The sequence below is a fragment of the Rhinopithecus roxellana genome, chromosome 21, assembly GCF_007565055.1.
Source record: "Rhinopithecus roxellana isolate Shanxi Qingling chromosome 21, ASM756505v1, whole genome shotgun sequence".
NCBI classification, from domain to species: Eukaryota; Metazoa; Chordata; class Mammalia; order Primates; family Cercopithecidae; genus Rhinopithecus; species Rhinopithecus roxellana.
The window spans coordinates 8,479,157-8,499,775 of record NC_044569.1 but is presented as its reverse complement, the minus strand read 5'-3'; the positions used below and the strand labels follow the sequence as shown (position 1 = coordinate 8,499,775).

Here is a 20,619-nt window from a genome sequence, read left to right as displayed (position 1 = left end):
TGTTATGCTGCTCACTCATTAGTGTAAGTCAAATACAATTTGGGGGACTGAGGGATATATGTGTTTATTTAAAAACAAACAAATAGTAGTCTGTGAATGTACAGAGTGGATTATAGTCACTTACCTTGTCCTTTTCCCTGTCTGGATTGCAAATTTGAATCTTTCCCTATGGTAAGAGAGACTTGAAAGATAAGGTTTTCTGTGTGTGTATGTGACTTAATAGATACAATAATATGGATAAATAGAATTGTTTGGCACGATTTGGTTACAATCTGACATGACTACTGCCTTAATCTGGTGGCCATTTGCTCTATTGAAAAGTAAACATGCAGATTAAATACGTGGGCTCAGTTACTGTGTTTCTCTTTCAGGATAAGCAGAAATGAAAAGGTCTCTGGTAATTAGGTGTTGACCAAATTAGTTTTTGAATTTTTAAAATACCTCTTTTAAGTGATTTTTGAGGTATTTGCCAAAAGCAAAAAAATGTGAACACGTATATTCTCTGTAAAGTGAGTGTTAGATGGCCTGTGTATGCTTCCCATTTAGAGGTTTTCTTTTTTGCTTAGGCTGAGGGAAGCTAATAGCTTGCACAGCTCTTACTGTTGAAATCAAGAAAACAAAACAACATGTTGTCTGGATTGACTTTTTTAAAAATACATTTGGATATTTTCTCAGAGTTTTATGTCATTTTTTACAGTAATTCAGTCAGCATAAATCTGTCTTCTCTCTGGGCTTCTGCTATGCTCTGGATAGCACACACTTTGAGATGTGTGAAAAGGATTGAGACTGCAGGTATTTGATACTGCTGATTAAGAGTAGCTCTCACTGGTTTGGAAACCAAACCAGAAGTTGATGGGAATGATATGGTAATGACAGTTGAACCCAGCCATTTACCCATCTTGTGTGAAAAGAGCAGTTACGCCTACCTATTGGTCTAGCCCATAGTTATCCAAGAAAGTAGTTTTGGGTCTCTTTTAGCACTTGAGCAAATACTGAATGGAGTTCCCAGAATCACCTGTGGTGGAACTTGAGCAGCAGTAGTATGAACCTGGAACCTTTTCAGAGCAGGTATTACTAGTAACCTAAAAGCTGTTAAGTAACTTCAAAGTACTCTAGAGAATATCTTGAGTCTGAGCCTTGATTAGCTAGCTGTTAATGTATTTTCACTAATTGGATTATCTGGACTTGTATATTAAATTGTAGGAAATACATGCTAAAGATAATTTTTAAGAAGATTTATTTTGAAAAACTTGAAGCACCTAGACGAGTAGGTAGGAGGAGTACAGTGAACCTCTGTGAACTTATGAGCAGCTTTAACAATGACTAGTTTGTGGTTAAGCTTATTATATATAAATCCTATTACTTCTCATCTTAGGTAGTATTTAAGGCAAATCCCAGACATGGTATAATTTAATCTGTAACTGTTTCAATGTATGTCTTTCAAAGTACTTTAAAAAAAGAGATACAAGAGTTTTAATGACAATATTGTTACTATGCCTTTAAAAATTTAGCATATCCTTAATATCAAGCTATCCAGGCAGCATTAAAACTTGTCACAGATGTCATTAAAAAAATTTTTTTTCTGTAGTTTGTTTGAATTAGATGAAAATAAAGTCCAAATAGTTCTTTTTTTTTTCTTTGAGATGGAGTCTTGCTCTGTTGTTCAGGCTGGAGTGCAGTAGCACGATCCTGGCTCACTGCAACCTGTGCCTCCTGGGTTCAAGCAGTTCTCCTGCCTTAGCCTCTAGTAGCTGGGATTACAGGTGCACACCACCACGCCTGGCTAATTTTTGTATTTTTTGTAGAGACAGGCTTTTGCCAGCCTGGTCTCAAAATCCTGATCTCAGGTGATCCACCTGCCTTGGCCTCCCAAAGTGTGCTGGGATTACAGGTGTCAGCCACCGTGCCTGGCAGAGTCCACATACTTCTGTTGGATGATGTATTTCTTAAATCTCTTAGTTTGTTGTTTCCTCCCTCTCTCTCTCTCTTTTTTTTTTTTTTTTTTTTGCAAATTATTGAATGTTTTTATTATTAAACTATGTTTGCCTATAGACTTTCCCACAGACTTGATTTTGCTGATTCCATCCTTGTGGTGCCATTTAGCCTTTTCCCCCTGTCCCTGGTATTTCCTATGATTGAAAATTTGAAATGAGTGGTTCTCATCAGGGGCAATCGATTTGCTCCTCTAGGGACCGTGTTTGGAAACATTTTTGGTTTTCACGACTGAGAGGTAGGTAAGGGTTCTACAGGTAACCTGTTTAGTGGGCAGAGGCCAGAGATGCCTTTCAGCTTCTGTGATGCACAGAACAGCCCCCACAATAAAGAATAATCTGGCTCAAAATGTCAGTAAAGTTGAGATTGAGACAGTATGGCCTAGGTCTGTTAATTCATTTAAGATTGTCTGATGGTGATACTCTGTCATTCCTACTTCATAACACTAGTTACAATACTTGTGTAAAGAGAAACTTGTGCTTATGTAATATTTGGTTATTGAGTGGTAGAGTTTAAAAAAGCAGAACAAATGCCAAAGTTTATCTTTAAAGGTTTTGAAAAATGAGTTGGTTTATAAGCATCCCACCTCGTGATGTACAGTTGATCTTCCACCTTCCATCCTTTCTTCCCTCCTCCCTGCTTCTATATTGATAAAACTCATGAATTTTATTGGGGTAATGATTGCATTTTATGGTTGGATTATGTTGGGTAATTCAAAATGTGCAAAATCCAATACTGATCCTGAGAAGAATGGGCAGGTACTTCTATGAACCGGCTGAAGTGGTGTTTCAGTATAGCAATACATAAATATAACTTATGAATTTCATGGCTCACTGGCCTTGCCATTAATGATTTTTGATGGATGTTTTTGAATGTTTATAATTTACATTTCAAGTTTTACACATAAAATGAGACTTAAAGATTGTAATATATCACCATTTCAAATTATGTAATTCAAACTTGCAAAAATTGTGTCTATACTATTTAGGCTGGAAGTGGCCTTAATTGATTAATATGTATGTTAAAGAGAGGCTAAAACACAACTGTATTTTTATAAGGCAGTATTTCCCAGTGTATTAGGTTGGAAGCGTTCTGTGGTCAGGTGAGCTTGGAAAAATACTGTAAATGTCTCCAAGAGGAATCACATGTGTATCTGCCTATTAAAGGCTCTGAGAAAACTAAACGGTAAAGAAATATATTTAACCCAGTATTTTTTTTTATTTAAAATAACCTAATTAGGAAATACCGATGTTCTGAAAAAATATACTTTGGGAAATACTGTTCCTGCCTAACTCACTCTTTTGTAATATTAACTAACCTGCAGATTGTACAAGAAATGTTACATGCTGAGAAATGTGTTTAAACTCAGTGCAACCTGGCACAGACCCAGTTCCTTCCATCTGGGTCGTTAATTGATTGTGTGACTTTCAAGTTATCAATTTAATGTTGCATCTCATCTTTTATAGAAAATATGAAATCTTAAGGTACCAAATCTGAAGTCTTACGATAGTACAAAATATATAAGTTTTTGTTTCTAACAATTAAGGATAAAACCTTTTATATGTCTAAAGATAAATAACAAAACACCTCTATCTTAATATTTTATTCGTGTGGTAATAAGACCCTATTGACAATTGTATCTTCCTGTTTCTAGGTCAATATTCTTTATAGATGAAGTTGATAAAACTGGTTAAAAAAAGTATTTTGACATGTTGGTTTCTTTTTAGTATCTGTAGATAAAATTAGTAGTTAATATTTATTTCTTTTGTTTAGCATGAAATTTGGCTCTTTGGAAATTAGGACATTATTGGATAGTGTGATACACAGTTTGTTAATTTACTTCAGATGAATTGATAAAATGCTATATGACGCTGAATCCTGACTTACACAGTTGCTGAAATATGACAATCCCTTATTCAAAGAAAATACATTTCTAAATGTGCAAGATGAACAAAAATGTTTTGAAAACTTGGTGATGTATTTTTTAAAAGTATAGAGTGGAAAATATACTTTTTATCTTACGGTTATGATTGTGATATAAATTCTTTGAGATCTTTCGATCTTTTATTCTTTTAGTTTATTAGTATGTTGTAAAAAGTGTGTTAACTTAAGCAAAATCAGTTTAATTTTAATTTTAATTTTAATTTTATTTATTTATTTTTTTTGAGACGGAGACTTGCTCTGCCACCCAGGCTGGAGTGCAATGGCCGGATCTCAGCTCACTGCAAGCTCCGCCTCCCGGGTTTACGCCATTCTCCTGCCTCAGCCTCCCGAGTAGCTGGGACTACAGGCGCCCGCCTCGTCGCCCGGCTAGTTTTTTGTATTTTTAAGTAGAGACGGGGTTTCACCGTATTAGCCAGGATGGTCTCGATCTCCTGACCTCGTGACCCACCCGTCTCGGCCTCCCAAAGTGCTGGGATTACAGGCTTGAGCCACCGCGCCCGGCCCAGTTTAATTTTTAACTGCGTTGCTGGTAACAGCTTAGGATTTAACATAGAGCTCTGTGGATGGCATTTGTATTTTTTTGTTCAGCTTTATTTAGTGTTTAGAGCAGTGGAAAAGTTCATAGGGGTTCTTTACACCTTTATTTTTTGTTTCGATATATGCATACATTATTAAATGATCACCACAATCAAGGTGATCAAAATTTCATTTTCGGTAGTCAGCTTAGAAAAATTTGGTTAGTGTTGAAAACAGATTCTGCAATAGCTATCACAGTTGTTGATGCACTCTCCTCAGATATTGTAGAGGTAACAAATCTTGAACTTTATGATTTTTTTTTAGTGTGTCTTAACCCCACTCCCTCACTTCCCCAGCCCCTCTTCCTGTATCCTTGTGCAGAAAGAAGTACACTAGTATTTAAGTACTGTATTAGTCTGTTCTCACATTGCTGTAAAGAAATACCTGAGACTGGGTAATTTATAAAGAAAAGAGGTTTAATTGGCTCACAGTTCTGCAGGCTGTATAGGAAGCATGACGGCTTCTGTATCTGAGGAGGCCTCAGGAAACCTCCAGTCATGGTGGAGAGCACAGGGGGAGCAGATGCCTCACGTGGTGGGAACAGGAGCAAGAGAGAGCGAAGGGGCGGTGCTACGCTCTCTTTTAATAACCAGATCTCATGAGAACTCTATCATGAGAACAGTGCCACGAGGATGGTGCTAAACCATTCATGGAGGACCCACCCCCGTGATCCAGTCACTTCCCACCAGGCCCCACCTCCAACACTGGAGATTACAATTCGACATGAGATTTGCCGGGGACACAGATCCAAACCATATCAAGTGTGTGGTATACGTATACCCCACTTGTTTGAGGATTTTGATCTTTTTACGGATGCTATTAATTCTTGGGTGTTTACATGTTTGGAATGCAGTGAAAAAGTATGATGTTATTTTGTTGATTTCCTTAGACTTTTTAGGACTTTGATACTGAATATATAAGTAAGGAAATGATTGAAGTTTTGTGTTCATCTTATAGGGTAAAAAATGGAGCCAGCTTTAGAAGCACAGTGGCTAAGTTCATATTTTTATTTTTATAGTTTAAATAAATCATTTATTTGTGACAAAACAATTCTCATTTATTTGAACCATCACTAAAGTGTGGGCTACTTTTTGGGAAATAGCTCTCTGATTTAGATCATAGATAAGGTGCCCCAGGAAGCTTAGGAACCCTTTTATTTTAGAACAAAAGGACTCTTAGTATTTTTTCCTGGATAATAAGCATAAGCAGATACCATCCTTAAGCACACTGAGATGTGTCGTTACGCTAGTCCTCCCTAGTCCTCGGGATCAGCAGGTGTGTGCCAATACATTTCATTTTGTTAATGGCCCCTAGTGTCTTCAGTTGAGTTATTGTCAGTGCTAGTACTGAAAGCCATTCAGCATGTTCCGTGTATTGTTGACAGCTGGAGGCACATGATACGAAAGTGCTGACTGTTGTACAAAATAGGGTTCTTTGAATTATTAGCTCTGTTCGGATTGTCAGCTCTGTATTATAAAATATGTAATGTCCAATTAGTGGTAGTGGTTATTTTTTAAGGATCAAATGTGGTTTTATTATTTTTGAAGTTTTATGACCTATTCAGTTCTTTGTGTTCACTTCTAAAAAATTTTTGAGGCCTTAACTCTGACATTTTCTGAATTTCTTAAATGTATTGCATTTCATTTATATCCTCCATCTGACATTTGAAGGTGACATATTTTCTAGAAAAAAATACTGGTTTGTTTTAATGAAGACTGAGGGGCTGTAAAGAACAGGGATGTCAGGGGTCTTATTATAAAGACATTTTATAGTTGAATATACATTATTTTCTGTTGAGACAGAGAACAAGTGGGATATCAGTAAGTATAATTAAGGAATCCCTTTCCTACCTGTTTGTATAATACAGTATTGTTTTTATCTATTAAAGGAATTTGAAAAGAAAGGAAGAGAACTATGGAGTTAATGGTTATGTGAGTCTTTTTTTTTTTTTTTTTTGTTTGAGATGGAGTCTTGCTCTGTCACCCAGGCTGGAGTGCAGTGGCCGGATCTCAGCTCACTGCAAGCTCCGCCTCCCGGGTTTACGCCATTCTCCTGCCTCAGCCTCCCGAGTAGCTGGGACTACAGGCGCCCGCCACCTCGCCCGGCTAGTTTTTTTTTTGTATTTTTTAGTAGAGACGGGGTTTCACCGTGTTAGCCAGGATGGTCTCGATCTCCTGACCTCGTGATCCGCCCGTCTTGGCCTCCCAAAGTGCTGGGATTACAGGCTTGAGCCACCGCGCCCGGCGGTTATGTGAGTCTTTAAGTGTGTTTATTGGCCTGGGAAGTGTGTGAGGGCGTGAGTGTATTAGGGGATAGGCTTTAAGTACAAGAGAGGTTTATAAAATTGTTCAGATTGAGTGTTATCAAAGGTGAGAAGACATGAAGGTGCTTGTTTTTCAGATTACTGACAGTTATTAATTAGTAAAAATTAAAAGCCACAAAGAATTAGATGGTATTCATTTTAAAACAACATAAGGCTGGCATAAATTTTAATGAAGTATGTACATTTAATAGGTGCACATAATGCATAGATTATAACTAATTTTGTTTGGGAAATACAAAAAGCAAGTTCAGAAACTACTTTTGCTATTACTAGTATTGTTTCTTATGCATTAATGCATTTTTATAAAGTGTTAATGTTTTAGAGCCTAATGGTTTCTGTGTCAGTCATTCCCAATATCATGCAGAAGAAATCAGAGTTCAGTGAGAATCTGAGAATATGTTTCCCATGCCATCTCAGGGTATAACTCCACCAGGGAATGCTCCGACTGTCACTTCAATGAGCAGCATCAACAACACAGTTGCAACACGCGCCAGTTATCACACGAAGGATGACCCCAGGGGACTCAGTGTGTTGAAACAGGAGAAACAGAAGGTTTGTTATAGGGAGCTAACAGACTTAGGAGTCTACTAGTGTTAATGATTAAGTTAATGTAAATATCTAGCAGATAAGTGGTATTGTGAGTGTGTTATATGAAGTAGATAGAATTGAACTATGCCTAAAATTACAATAAAACCACAAAGCACTTAAAAATCATGCACACAAAACTACTCTGTTCTAAAAAACTTCTGAACTTACTAAAATCTCAACAGTGAGCAGGACAGTATAAGTGTGAACATTACGAAGTTAGTGTATTTTTTTTCTTTGAGATTTGGGGGGCATACTCTTTTTTTTTTTTTTTTGAGACGGGGTCTCGCTCTGTCACCCAGGCTGGATTCTCCCACCTTAGCCTCCTCCGTAGCTGAGACTACAGGCATGTGCCACCATGCCTGGCTAATAATTTTTCTATTTTTTTGGTGGAGGTGGGGTTTCACCATGTTGGCCAGGCTGGTCTCAAACTCCTGACCTCAGGTGATCCGCCTGCCTTGGCCTCCCAAAGTCCTGGGATTATAGGTGTGAGCCACCACACGTGGTCAACCCCACAGTTTTAGCAGATTATTTATACTTTGATTTGGTTTTGCATATGATATGCATTACTAAGGCTTTAAAAAGTTACTGTTTAAATGTTTAATATTTTTTTGTTTTTCTGATTGGGAATTATTTACTTCTGGGAATCATGATCCTAGAGAAACAGGAAATTGGTCGTTTAGGGTGGGAAAAAAAATTTCAGGTAACCTTCTTACTTAAATCCTGTCTCTTAATTCATAGGTTAAGACCTTAATTCTGCCTCTCACGGTTTATGACAGTACTCTTGACTTTAGCCTCCTAACTCCTTTTATGTGCGTTTTATCTATCACTCATGGTACTTGTAAGAATATAGCCCCACGTTTGTGTCCTTTATCTCCTTTGTTCTTCCCAAGGCTTCTTTGCAAACTTGTTCTTGTATTTCCAATTCCTAGTTCCCTCTTTTTCTAATTAACCCCCAGTAGAAATACTTGGAATATTAGAACTGAAATTCTGATGGTCGATAGAAAAGAATAAAAAAGTACAGTCATGCATCTCCTTAAGGATGGGAATATAGAGAAATGCGTTGTTAAGTGATTTGTTGTGTGAACATCAGAGTGTGCTTAAAAAAACCTATATATGGTATTGCCTGTTGTTCCTAGGCTATAGACTTGTGTAGCCTGTGGCTGTACTGCAATGGTAAGTATTTTTGTATCCAAACAATCTATACGGAGCTCTTTCAACGTGCAGCCTGCTACCCACACGTGGCCCAGGACGTCTTTGAATCCGGCACATCGCAAATTCGTAAATTTTCTTAAAACACTATGAGAATTTTTTTGTGTGATTTTTTTTTTTTAATAGCTCATTAGCTGTTGTTAGTGTTAGTGTATTTTATGTATGGCCCAAGACAATTTTTCTTCCAGTGAGGCCCAGGGAAACCGGAGGATTGGACGCCTGTGACTATACACAGAAAAGGCGCAGCAAAAATACGGCATAAGAGATTAAAAAAAATTGTATACCTGTATACCAGTGTACCTGTATACTGTGAATGGATTTTGCAGAACTGGAAGTTGTTTCGGGTGGGTCAGTGAATGAGTGGTGCGTGAATGGGAAGGCCTAGGACGTTACTGTACACTGTAGACTTTATAAACACTGTACACTTAGGCTACATTTATTAAAATTTTTTTCTTTATTAATCTTAGCTTTCTGTAACTATTTTCATAAACTCTAAAATTAAAAATTTTGACATAAAGCACAAGCACAGTGTACAGATACATAAAAATATCTTTTTATGTCCTTATTCTATAGGCTTTTTTTAATTTTTTAAATAAGATTTTTTTAAAAACTTTTTTTGTGAAGACTAAGACACGGCACACACATCAACCTAGGCCTACACAGGGGCGGAATCATCAGTATCACTGCCTTCCATCTCCACATCCTGTCTCACTGGAATGTCTTCAGGGACAATAACACGCATGGAGCTGTTATCATCTGTGATAACAGTACCTTCTGGAATACCTCCTGAAGGACCTGCTGGAGTCTTAGAGTTAACTTTTTGTTTTCATAAGTAGGAGTACATTCTAAAATAAATGATAAAAAGCATAGCACAGTAAATGCATAAACCTGTAACAGTCATTTATTACCAAGTATTCTGTATTGTACATAAGTCATGTGTGTTTGATACTTTTATATGACTGGAGTACAGTATGTATATTTACACCAGCATCACCACAAACATGTGAATAATGTGTTGTAAGACCTCACTAGATAATAGGAATTTTTCAGTGCCATTATAATTGTATGGGAACACTATCATGTGTATGGATCATCGTTGACCAAAACATCACTATACAGTGCATGACTGGACAACTCATAGATGGAGGATTACTGCAGATAGGCTAAATAGTGGAACATGGACAAGGTTGGGTTACTGTTTTAGTTGATACACACCTTGACTTTCCAGCTTATTCTAAATTGCAGTGTTAAATGTAAGGTTACTATGCATCAGTTTACTAAGAGTCACAGCATGTTGAATCCCTCTAGTTTGCTTGTTTCATGGTTCTCAGAAGAACCAATCTTCTCTTTCTGGACCAGTTTGAAGCAACTTGCAAGAAACAAGCTGTTTTATTGGAGCCAAACCTCACTATTAGAGGTCCTGAATGGAAGCATATACTTAAAGTTACACCTGCTTAATTTTTTCCATCAGGCTGTTCAGATTGTCACTCCACGCATGACTCAAACCCCACCCTCGCATCACACTTCCCCCTATTTTTAACTCCCAACTAAGATTAATATGCTATATTACATATACATATGTAGCGTATGTATATGTAAATAAAATAGATTTTCTTGCACCTCGCTCTGTCACCCAGGCTGGAGTGCAGTGGCCAGATCTCAGCTCACTGCAAACTCCGCCTCCCGGGTTTACGCCATTCTCCTGCCTCAGCCTCCCGAGTAGCTGGGACTACAGGCGCCCGCCACCTCGCCCGGCTAGTTTTTTGTATTTTTTTTTAGTAGAGACGGGGTTTCACCGTGTTAGCCAGGATGGTCTCGATCTCCTGACCTCGTGATCCGCCCGTCTCGGCCTCCCAAAGTGCTGGGATTACAGGCTTGAGCCACCGCGCCCGGCCGATTTTCTTGCACCTATTATGTATGTTGACTGGTTTGTAAGGGGCCTAGGTAGTATGTGATATAACTTACTGGGCACACTTTTGAAGTGTGTTTCAGCTTCACTGTATTCTTTGCATTCTAGTCTCTTTATGCTCCACAAATTGGTTATCATTTCTTCTTTTTGTTATAAAAGCAGTATAACTTTTTTTTTTTCTTGAAACGGAGTCTTGCTCTGTTGCCCAGACTGGAGTGCAGTGGCGAGATCTTGGCTCATTGCAAGCCCTGCCTCTGGGATTCACGCCATTCTGCTGCCTCAGCCTCTGGAGTAGCTGGGACTACAGGCGCCCACCACTACAGGCCCGGCTGATTTTTTGTATTTTTAGTAGAGACGGGGTTTCACCATGTTAGCCAGGATGGTCTCCATCTCCTGACCTCGTGATCCACCCTCCTGGGCCTCCCAAAGTGCTGGGATTACAGGCGTGAGCCACCGCGCCCAGCCCAGTATAAAATTTTTAAGAGAAATTTCAACGAAAAAGAAAAATGTATTGTATTTGCTTAGATAAATTCTAATCTAATTGCAAATCTAATTCTATTAGAATTAGAAACATTTAAATCTAATTCCAATCTAGTTATCTTTTTATGGAATATCTTCTTATGGATGTGTTACTTAAAATTGGAAAGAATTGGCCGGGCGTGGTGGCTCAAGCCTGTAATCCCAGCACTTTGGGAGGCCGAGACGGGCGGATCACGAGGTCAGGAGATCGAGTCCATCCTGGCTAACACGGTGAAACCCCGTCTCTACTAAAAAATACAAAAAACTAGCCGGGCGAAGTGGCGGGCGCCTGTAGTCCCAGCTACGTGGGAGGCTGAGGCAGGAGAATGGCGGGAACCCGGGAGGCGGAGCTTGCCGTGAGCTGAGATCCGGCCACTGCACTCCAGCCTGGGCGACAGAGCGAGACTCCGTCTCAAAAAAAAAAAAAAAAAAAAAAAAAAACGGAAACAGTGGAAAGCTGCCCATCAAATGCTTAACAAAAGTGAAATGTTTAGTTTTGGCAAGGCGTAGAATAGAATATTTAATGACATGTCATTTAAAATGATTATTTATTTTATTCTATTTTATTTTTTTGAGACGGAGTCTGGCTCTGTCGCCCAGGCTGGAGTGCAGTGGCCGGATCTCAGCTCACTGCAAGCTCCGCCTCCCGGGTTTACGCCTTTCTCCTGCCTCCACCTCCCAAGTAGCTGGGACTACAGGCGCCCGCCACCTCGCCCGGCTAGTTTTTTGTATTCTTTAGTAGAGACGGGGTTTCACCGTATTAGCCAGGATGGTCTCGATCTCCTGACCTTGTGATCCGCCCGCCTCGGCCTCCCAAAGTGCTGGGATTACAGGCTTGAGCCACCGCGCCCGGCCGCTGTGTTTATTTGTTTTGTTTTTTTGTTTTTGTTTTTTTTTTTTTTTGAGAAAATGATTATTAAAAATGCATATAAATGAATAAGCAAATATGTATGCCCAATTTTATAAAATGTGTGTGGAAAAATAGTAATATAAAAGTTTTGTTGATTTCATGAGCTCATGGGAAATGATTTTTTCCCTTCCCCCCATAATTTAAAATTTTATGCAATGTAAAGAATTTAAAAACAAAAATCTAGTTGTCAAGAGGTTGATGATCTTTGTTTTAGTTTTTTTCTCTTTGGTGTTGACCCCATGTATATCTTTTTTTCCCCCTTTTGGAGACAGAGTCTCACTCTCACCTGGGCTGGAGTGCAGTGGCAGGATCTCATCTCATTGCAGCCTCCACCTCCTGGGCTCAAGCCACCTCAGCCTCATGAGTAGCTGAGATTAGGGTTGCACACTACCATGCCTGGCTAAGTTTTAGAACTGTTTTTTGTAGAGACAGGGTCTCCCTTTGTTGCTCAGGCTGTTCTTGAATTCCTGGGCTCAAGCAGGCCACCCATCTCGGCCTCCCAAAGTTTTGGGGTTTACAGGCATGAGACATGGTATCCTGCTTCATCCTCTTAAGTTTTTCGTCAATTTTCTGGTATGGGTATGATACTGTTTCCCAATTTTTAACCGAAACCTAAAAGTTCTTCTGTTGCCATATTGGTGACCATTGCCACCTCCTTTATAGAGGAAGTCAGTATGCCAACTTCATTATCAGAAGTTGGATCTGTGTTAGGATAGAATTTGACCACACTGAAAATCATTTTGAAATGAGTTCTAACTACTATTAAGGAAAACAATAGGAAAAAGTATTGGCAGGGTAAGATATATCTGAAGCAATGTTTTAATGGTAGAGGTGTCTATTATTAGATTGGTTGGGGTGGAAGAGATTGGGGTGAAGAACAAAAAAGCTGGCAAGAGAAAAACTCAGAGAAAGAATTGAAGTAGGATTCTTTAAAACCTTTCTTAACTGGGAAGCTTGAAGAAAAATGGAAGAATCTGCCAACAGGTCAAATACATACTGTTGTTGATTAGAACGTCATTATAAATTTTCATTTTTAAATAGATTTTACATGGATTTAGGCATACTAATCAAATCACATTCCCTTCATAAGAAGAACAAGGTTTGCCCTTTGAACAAATAATCTGTTTATACTTAATATAAATTTGGTAGCTGGGATGGTGTGGTAGGTGTGCAGCCTCTGATAAATCTTATAAAATGAGTATTGTGGAATGCCATAAAGTTGATTTTGTAAATGTCTTTGTTAGCAGTTTATAGCTGAATAAAGCAGATTTTATCTAAAATTATTTTAAAGCAAGTAAAAATTTAATTAAAATGAAAAAAACTTGTTACACTAATACTGCTACTATGTGTGGTGACATAAATGCTGTTAGAGTGAAGGATGTTGGGGTACTTCAGACCACGGGCTGAAGAATAAGTAGATGCTGTCATAGATGTTTATTTCCAGGCCTTCAACACTAACTTCAAATGGTTCAGTGTTGGTTAGGATTAAGATTTTGGGGCTCATAGTCTTCAAAGCATGCTAATTTTTACTGTGATGTTGAATCACGTGAATTGAACAGCATTATTAAAGATGATAATAGAAGTTAGCTTTTTTGGCATGTTTTTTCTTAGGTAGTTTATAATTTTATTGGAATGATTGTGATAATATCCCCCACCCCCCAGAACCTTATTTGAATTGCAGAACCAGAGCACAGAAAATGACCTTCGTATTTGGATTTTGTTGACGTCAGTCATTCAGCATACTTTGATTGAATAACTACTCTTGACCAAAGTGCTGGTTTTAGGGGTAAATACAAAGAGAGATGGCTCTTGCTCTCCCAGCCTTTGAAGTATTATAGGAAAGAACTTGAACAATAATTATTAAGATACGTAATAAAGTGCTATGGTAGATGTACATGCCAGGGATTATAGGAATAGAGGGAGTGGGCTGATTATTTAGACTAATCTGACTGCTGACATGTACTGATTTAGGCCTTTTAAAGAGTTTTTCATAAACAAAGATGTAGAATTCATGTTATTGTTTGTTTAAAATCTGTAAGAAGATTTGGTTAAGAAAATTCTCAATGTCTTTGTAATACAGAATGACATGGAATCTAGCAAAACTGTTCCATTGAATGCATCTAAACAAGATGGACCTATGCCAAAACCACACAGTGTTTCACTTAATGATACCGAAACAAGGAAACTAATGGAAGAGTGTAAAAGACTTCAGGGAGAAATGATGAAGCTATCAGAAGAAAATCGACACCTGAGAGTAAGTTCTGTTGAAGTTGATTTAATGAAGGTATAGGACATGTTGAGTGTTATTAGGCCATTTTAGCAGTTTTTAAATTTATCCTTGGTCAGTTCTTTCTTGTTTTCCCCAATTTGATTATGTCCTGACCTTTGCTCCCCACCCTACTCCTCTCTTAAAAGTCTTCCTGTGGGTTTCTCATTGCCCCAAGTTCCTTACCTTAGCACACATTCTAATTATTTGTGATCTGGTCTGCAGCATTGCCAGCTTCAGCTATTGTTTCTCCTGTCCTTCCCATTTTGTGCCCCAGTCATACTGAACTAGGATTGTGTTGTCCCACATCATAGCCATTAGTCACCTAGGGCTGTTGAGCACTTGAAATGGGATTTGTTCAAATTGAGCTGTGCTGTTGAGTGTAAAATACTGATGTTGAGTTGGTACAGAAAAAGGTAAAATTTTCTTTTTTTAATGGTTACATATTGAAATAGTAGTTTGGGTATATTGGGTTGAATCAAATATATTATTAAAATGAATTTTACACATTTCTTTTTACTTTTTAAATGTACTATTGGAAAATTTAACGTTACATATGGGGTCACATTTGAAGCTCACATGTTTGCGTGGGGCAGCGTTGGGCTGGAGTGCGCTGGAGAAGCATCTGTTTGTCACCCTCTTTTACTTTAGTGTAAGTCTTCACTGTGACTGGGAAGGCCCAGAACCCTGTCCCTCCCGACACAGCACATACACTTATTGTCTTGCTACTATATTCTTGTCTTTCCAGTATAGCCTGTTCTGAGACCCTCTCCAAAAGAAAAAAAATCGATTTGTCCTGTCCGCTTTGTGCCACCACTATGCCGATTGCACTCTACTGCTCTTACTTGTTAGAGGCCTTTCTCCCTCTAGTGGGCGGTAATTTCCTTGGGGGCAAGGGCAGTGTTTCATTTCTCTCTGCATTCACCGTACATGAGGGTAGTAGTCATGTATTTGATTGAATAAATGGATGGTGAAGGAGGACTGATTTGAATATGTGTGAAATGTATGAATAATACTTGTCTTTGACAAGTAATTGTTTCAAGACCTGAATACCTGTACGTTGCTCTTTAGGCTTTGTCTGAAGCTCTTTGCAGCAACGTAGATGATACAAAAATATATGTAACTAAAATAAGCTAAATGGAGTTATTTGATTATTCCTTTTGTTAGGTGTATATAGGAACTACACTCTGAATTAAAGGCACTGTATCTTAAGTCGGTCTGTGAACTCCTTTGTTGACATGCTTTTTAAAGTGAATTTTTGTGTCTCTTCATGTTTGATACTTCATAGTACCCCCTTGAGGGGTACCCCTCTGCTTCCAAGTGCTTGTCTGGATAGCGGGAAGAATATCTTTATTTCGCACCTACACACCATGGATCTTTTGAAGGATTTTGTTGGTTACTTTCACTTGATCTGCCGTGACTTCCATAGTTCTGTTCTTTGATAAAGATGTGCTCCTTGGGTGCTCAGTAGCTTTCTTTCAAAAGCCACTGTTTACCTCTGGCAGGGAGGGGAGAAGTGTAAACAGTAGGAATGTCAGGTGGGGCAGGACTGGAAAATAGGAAGAGTGAACCAGGGAAGTGAGAGAGACTTTATTCCTGGTTTCTGCTCTTTGTATGCTAATGTTCTGTGTGAGATTTTATTGAGAGATGATTCTGCTGTTGGAAAAGTAAAACAAAAAAGCTGTGCTGGGCACGGTGGCTCACACCCGTAATCCCAGCACTTTGGGAGTCCGAGGCGTGTGGATCACCTGAGGTCAGGAGTTTGAAACCAGCCTGGCCAACGTGGTGAAACCCTGTCTCTATTAAAAATACAAAAATTATCCGGGTGTGGTGGCAGGTGCCTGTAATCCCAGCTACTTGGGAGGCTGTGGCAGGAGAATCACTTGAACCTGGGAGGCAGAGGTTGCCGTGAGCGAGATCACACTGTTGCACTCCAGCCTGGGCAATAAGAGCAAATCTCAAAAAACAAAACAAAATAAAACAAAAACCTTGAAGACCCACTGGCTTACAGAATTTCAGACCCTTTAGCATTTTATACACAGGCCCATCATAATTTTTTGCCATGTTAACTTTCTTGCTCCTGTCTGTTCACTATCCCTTTTAATTCCTCTAGCCCTGTGGTTCTTAATTCACACTGCATGTGAATCACCTAGTGAGCTTTAAAAAGTTACAGTTTACCAGGCCCTCCCCAGACCTAATGAATCAGAATCACAGGAGTATTAAAAGTTCTGTAGATGCTTGTGATGTGTAGCTGAAACTGAGAATTACTACTGTTTTTATATAGGACTAATTAGCATGAGACCAAAAAAACCCAACTTCAGAAAATCCAGTAATGCAAATAAAACTGTGCCATTAGGTGTACTCTTTTAGTGTTTATTTATAAGCACAATAAAAGAATCATGGGAGAAAATATTGCCTTGCACTGAAAAAAGTAAAAAACTGTCCTGTCATTCATCAGATTGGTTAACAGACACAGATAAAGACAACTGCATAGTTAACAGGTATTAGTATTTTTCCCAAGGTTCACATTGCACACAGTGTCGTAACAGCCTCCTGCTTGGAGTGACTTCTGCTTTCTTCTGAGAAACCTTGTCCTCTAAGGACATAGTGTTGTGTGAAGCCATATCAGCAAGGATGAAGCAGCCCGCTCTTGACTGGAGGATCTGTCATTTTGACACAGAGAAGCATCCTCAGTTTCCATTCCAGGTGCAGAGCTTCAGATAAGGGTTTCCTACGTACATTTCTCATCTAAATTTGTAGTTTCTGAAGAAACAGTATTCTTTCTCTGCTTTGCAATCCAGACCTGGTGCTATCTCTTTACACACAGCCCTCTGCTTTGCTTTGAACGTGTGAAAACACTGTTACTTAAATTTCACGCTAAACCATTTCCTTCTCCGAAAATTCTGTGATAACCGTATCTTTGTTTTCGGCAAGAATACCCTCTTGTGCCTCCACTGTTTTGGTTCCTTAGTTGCTGCAGTGGGTCAGTAAACCCAACTGGCAGACTACGGGTCTGGTAGTTTTTGGCTGATTGGGCTAGGACAGATGTAACTGATTTTAAATACCATGGGCCGCCTTGGAAGTACTCTTCTTTAATTATGTTTTTAGTGGGATTAAAATAAAAGGTAAATATAGCCATATTTGATTTTTATTTTTTAGGAATACATTTCTCAGCTCTAGTTTTAAAAAAATCAGTGTTATTGAGGTATAATTTATATCCCATGGAGACACCCACTGTGAGTGTACAGTTTACTGAAATACAGAACTTTATAACTGTCACTGTAGTTCAGTTTTAGAATGTCCATCACCCCCGGAAAGTTTCCTTATGTGGTTAGCAGTTAATCCCTGTTTCTGTCCCCAGCCATAGGCAACCACTAATCTACTTTCCGTCCCTATAGATTTTTAGCTCCAGTAGTCTCGTTAGTATGCTTGTTTTTAAAAACCTCTTTTGTGTGTGTGTGTTTTTTTCCTAGGATGAAGGTTTAAGGCTCAGAAAGGTAGCACATTCGGATAAACCTGGATCAACCTCAACTGCATCCTTCAGAGATAATGTCACCAGTCCTCTTCCTTCACTTCTTGTTGTAATTGCAGCCATTTTCATTGGATTCTTTCTAGGGAAATTCATCTTGTAGAGTGAAGCATGCAGAGTGCTATTTCTTTCTTTTTTTTTTCTCTTGACCAGAAAAAGATTTGTTTACCTACCATTTCATTGGTAGTATGGCCCGCGGTGACCATTTTTTTGTGTGTACAGCGTCATACAGGCTTTGCCTTTAATGATCTCTTACGGTTAGAAAACACAATAAAAACAAACTGTTCGGCTACTGGACAAATTGTATATTACCAGATCATCACTAGCAGATGTCAGTTGCACATTCAGTCCTTTATGAAATTCATAAATAAAGAATTGTTCTTTCTTTGTGGTTTTAATAAGAGTTCAAGAATTGTTCAGAGTCTTGTAAATGTTATTTTAATAATCCCTTTAAATTTTATCTGTTGCTGTTACCTCTTGAAATATGATTTATTTAGATTGCTAATCCCACTCATTCAGGAAATGCCAAGAGGTATTCCTTGGGGAAATGGTGCCTCTTACAGTGTAAATTTTTCCTCCTTTACCTTTGCTAATATCATGGCAGAATTTTTCTTATCCCTTGTGAGGCAGTTGTTGACTGAGTTTTTCATCCTTACAATCCTGTCCCATGGTATTTAACATAAAAAAAAATAAAACTGTTAACAGATTCTTGCTCGATAGCTTGTTTGTGTCTGTCGTGTTATTAGAGGGGAGTCTACTATATATGGTCACTTGAAATTATGATGCAAAGGTTTCTCTTGCATTGAAACCCTCTCGGATATTACAGCATTTTTAATTGAAAGTCCTAATTCTGTTAAGGAAAGGAGTTGATTAAATTTTAAGGGACTGCTGGTATTTTGGGAGATTATAACCAGTTTGTTTTCAAGATACTAGAAAATAAGGTCCATGAGAACAGAAGTCACGTGATTTCAGTGAGTTGACGTGTACAGCATGGCTGTGCTCCATCTGATTTTTACCCCATTCTTCAGTTCTGAGAGTATGTTCTCAAGGAAGATTTAACTCTCCCTGGTTTTAAAGTACTTTTTAACCAGCCTAGTAAGTCTTACTACTTCTCATAATATTTCATAATAGTTAAAAGTAGGTGTTTTTTCCTGCCCAATTTGGCGCTCAAAATAATGTTCATTATGGAAGTTTGGTAATACTGAGCAAGCCTGTGGAATTTTCTTTATGAAAAATGATTTTGTCCTTTGCAAATGTTAACCATGTGAAACACATTTTCAGTATAAGTATGTGTTACAGGGTCTGATATTTCCTGCACTTAGGTTTGTCCTGCGTCTTCATTTATTCTTACTAGGATAGAAAATGTTGGAATCAGAAAATAGATCCAGTTTTTAGCTACATACAGTCTAGTACAAGTGATTTTTTATTCTTAAACATAGGTGTTATTTTTTTAAAAGACATGCTCTACCTGAAAAGGAAATTGGATTTTAGAACTGGATGTGGTGAAGTATTTTAGGCCCAGATCTGTGTACACATTTTATAGAAGAGTGAAGTATTCTGAAGTATTTTGGTTGCCTTTTCATTTCAGCTGTGTTTTGAATTTGTCAGATGATACATATATTGTGTTATTGTGTGCTGTGGTATCTTTTATAAAACCTCTTGCTTGTGTGCAAGTTGCTAAAAAGAAACACAAGTAATGCCTATCCATTACTAGCATGCTATGCTGCAGGTAATATTTCCATTGCTATATGCTTTACTGTTTTTGTAAAAATCCCCCCCCTCCCCTTTTCTGGTAACTGGAAAAGCACGCTAAAAATAGTCTTATATTTTCACCCCATAAGTGGAGAATCAGTAATTCCTTGGCTTAAAGCTCTTATGTAATCAATGTTATTGGTGATAAATACCAAGTTTGGTATCTCATAGCTATCTTTTTTTTTAAAGAAATGAAGTTCTTGAAAATTTAGCCAAATCCCGTTTTATGGGAATGCTCCTCAGAATTCATTTTGTTCAGTCCCTTTGTTTTATAGTTGAGAAATCTGAGGCCTTATGAAGGTTAAGAGAACTTTCCCCACGTCTCACAGGTAGGTAGAGGCAGAGCTGGAACTAGAAATCTGTTGACTCAAGCTCAGTGTCTTTTCTGGTAACTTGAAAATTGTCTTAGTTTGAGAGATGGCTGAAATAATGAACATAAAATGCTATTTATAATAACAAGTATATGTGAAATTTCCTATTGTAAGACTACTGCCGGCTTACTGTTGAATAGTTTGGTTATAGTGTTTAGGCTAGACATGCTTCCCACATTGGTAATAAATAAACATTAAAAAATACAGTGTATTTTTAGGTAGGCATTTTTAAAAATGCATTATGCCATGGTTGCTTTTGAGATAGATTGTAGTCTGGGTAGCGTCTTTAAAATGTGTGTGGGCTTGACTGTTGTTCATATCAGGAGATGCTGATTGTATAGGTGAGACTCTGTTTCTGTTATTTTTAATTGCTGTATGAAATGTGATCAGATTATTTTACTACCAACAGTTATAGTTTGAAACTGTATAATTGACTGATAATATGATAATACAGAGATTAAATTGTCTTCATTCCTTACATGTTTAGAAGTTTTTGCTTTGTCTACCTGCTTACTTGTATATGTAAGCATGAGGGAAATACCCTGTTGCTAATACTGAAATTACAGTCAAGTAACTAAGGCTTAAGTTCATATGTGACACTGAATGCACTAGCTTCCTTCGTTCTGTAACTAATGTACCTTAACTTCCCTCATTCTTGTATTTACAAGAAACTAAGAAGTTATATTCTGAGTGTGTGGTATGTTCCCTTAAAAAAAAAAATGACGCTTGGA

The 20,619-nt window shown here is 38.1% G+C and overlaps 1 protein-coding gene across 4 annotated transcripts in view; it reads left to right on the top strand.

Moving 5' to 3' along the window:
* VAPA (VAMP associated protein A) overlaps positions 1 to 20,366 on the top strand; it is a 45,204-nt gene extending 24,838 nt beyond the window's left edge. For 2 of the 4 annotated variants that reach the window (XM_010373429.2, XM_030925809.1), the window contains exons 5-7: positions 7,253 to 7,387; positions 14,051 to 14,224; positions 17,710 to 20,366. In XM_010373429.2, coding sequence (XP_010371731.2) covers positions 7,253 to 7,387; positions 14,051 to 14,224; positions 17,710 to 17,868 — 468 coding nt within the window. In that variant the 3' untranslated portion in view covers positions 17,869 to 20,366. The remainder of the gene's footprint in view (positions 1 to 7,252; positions 7,388 to 14,050; positions 14,225 to 17,709) is intronic. The other 2 variants (XM_030925811.1, XM_010373428.2) reach the window with 2 other exon arrangements.
* Positions 20,367 to 20,619: the final 253 nt, after the last annotated feature.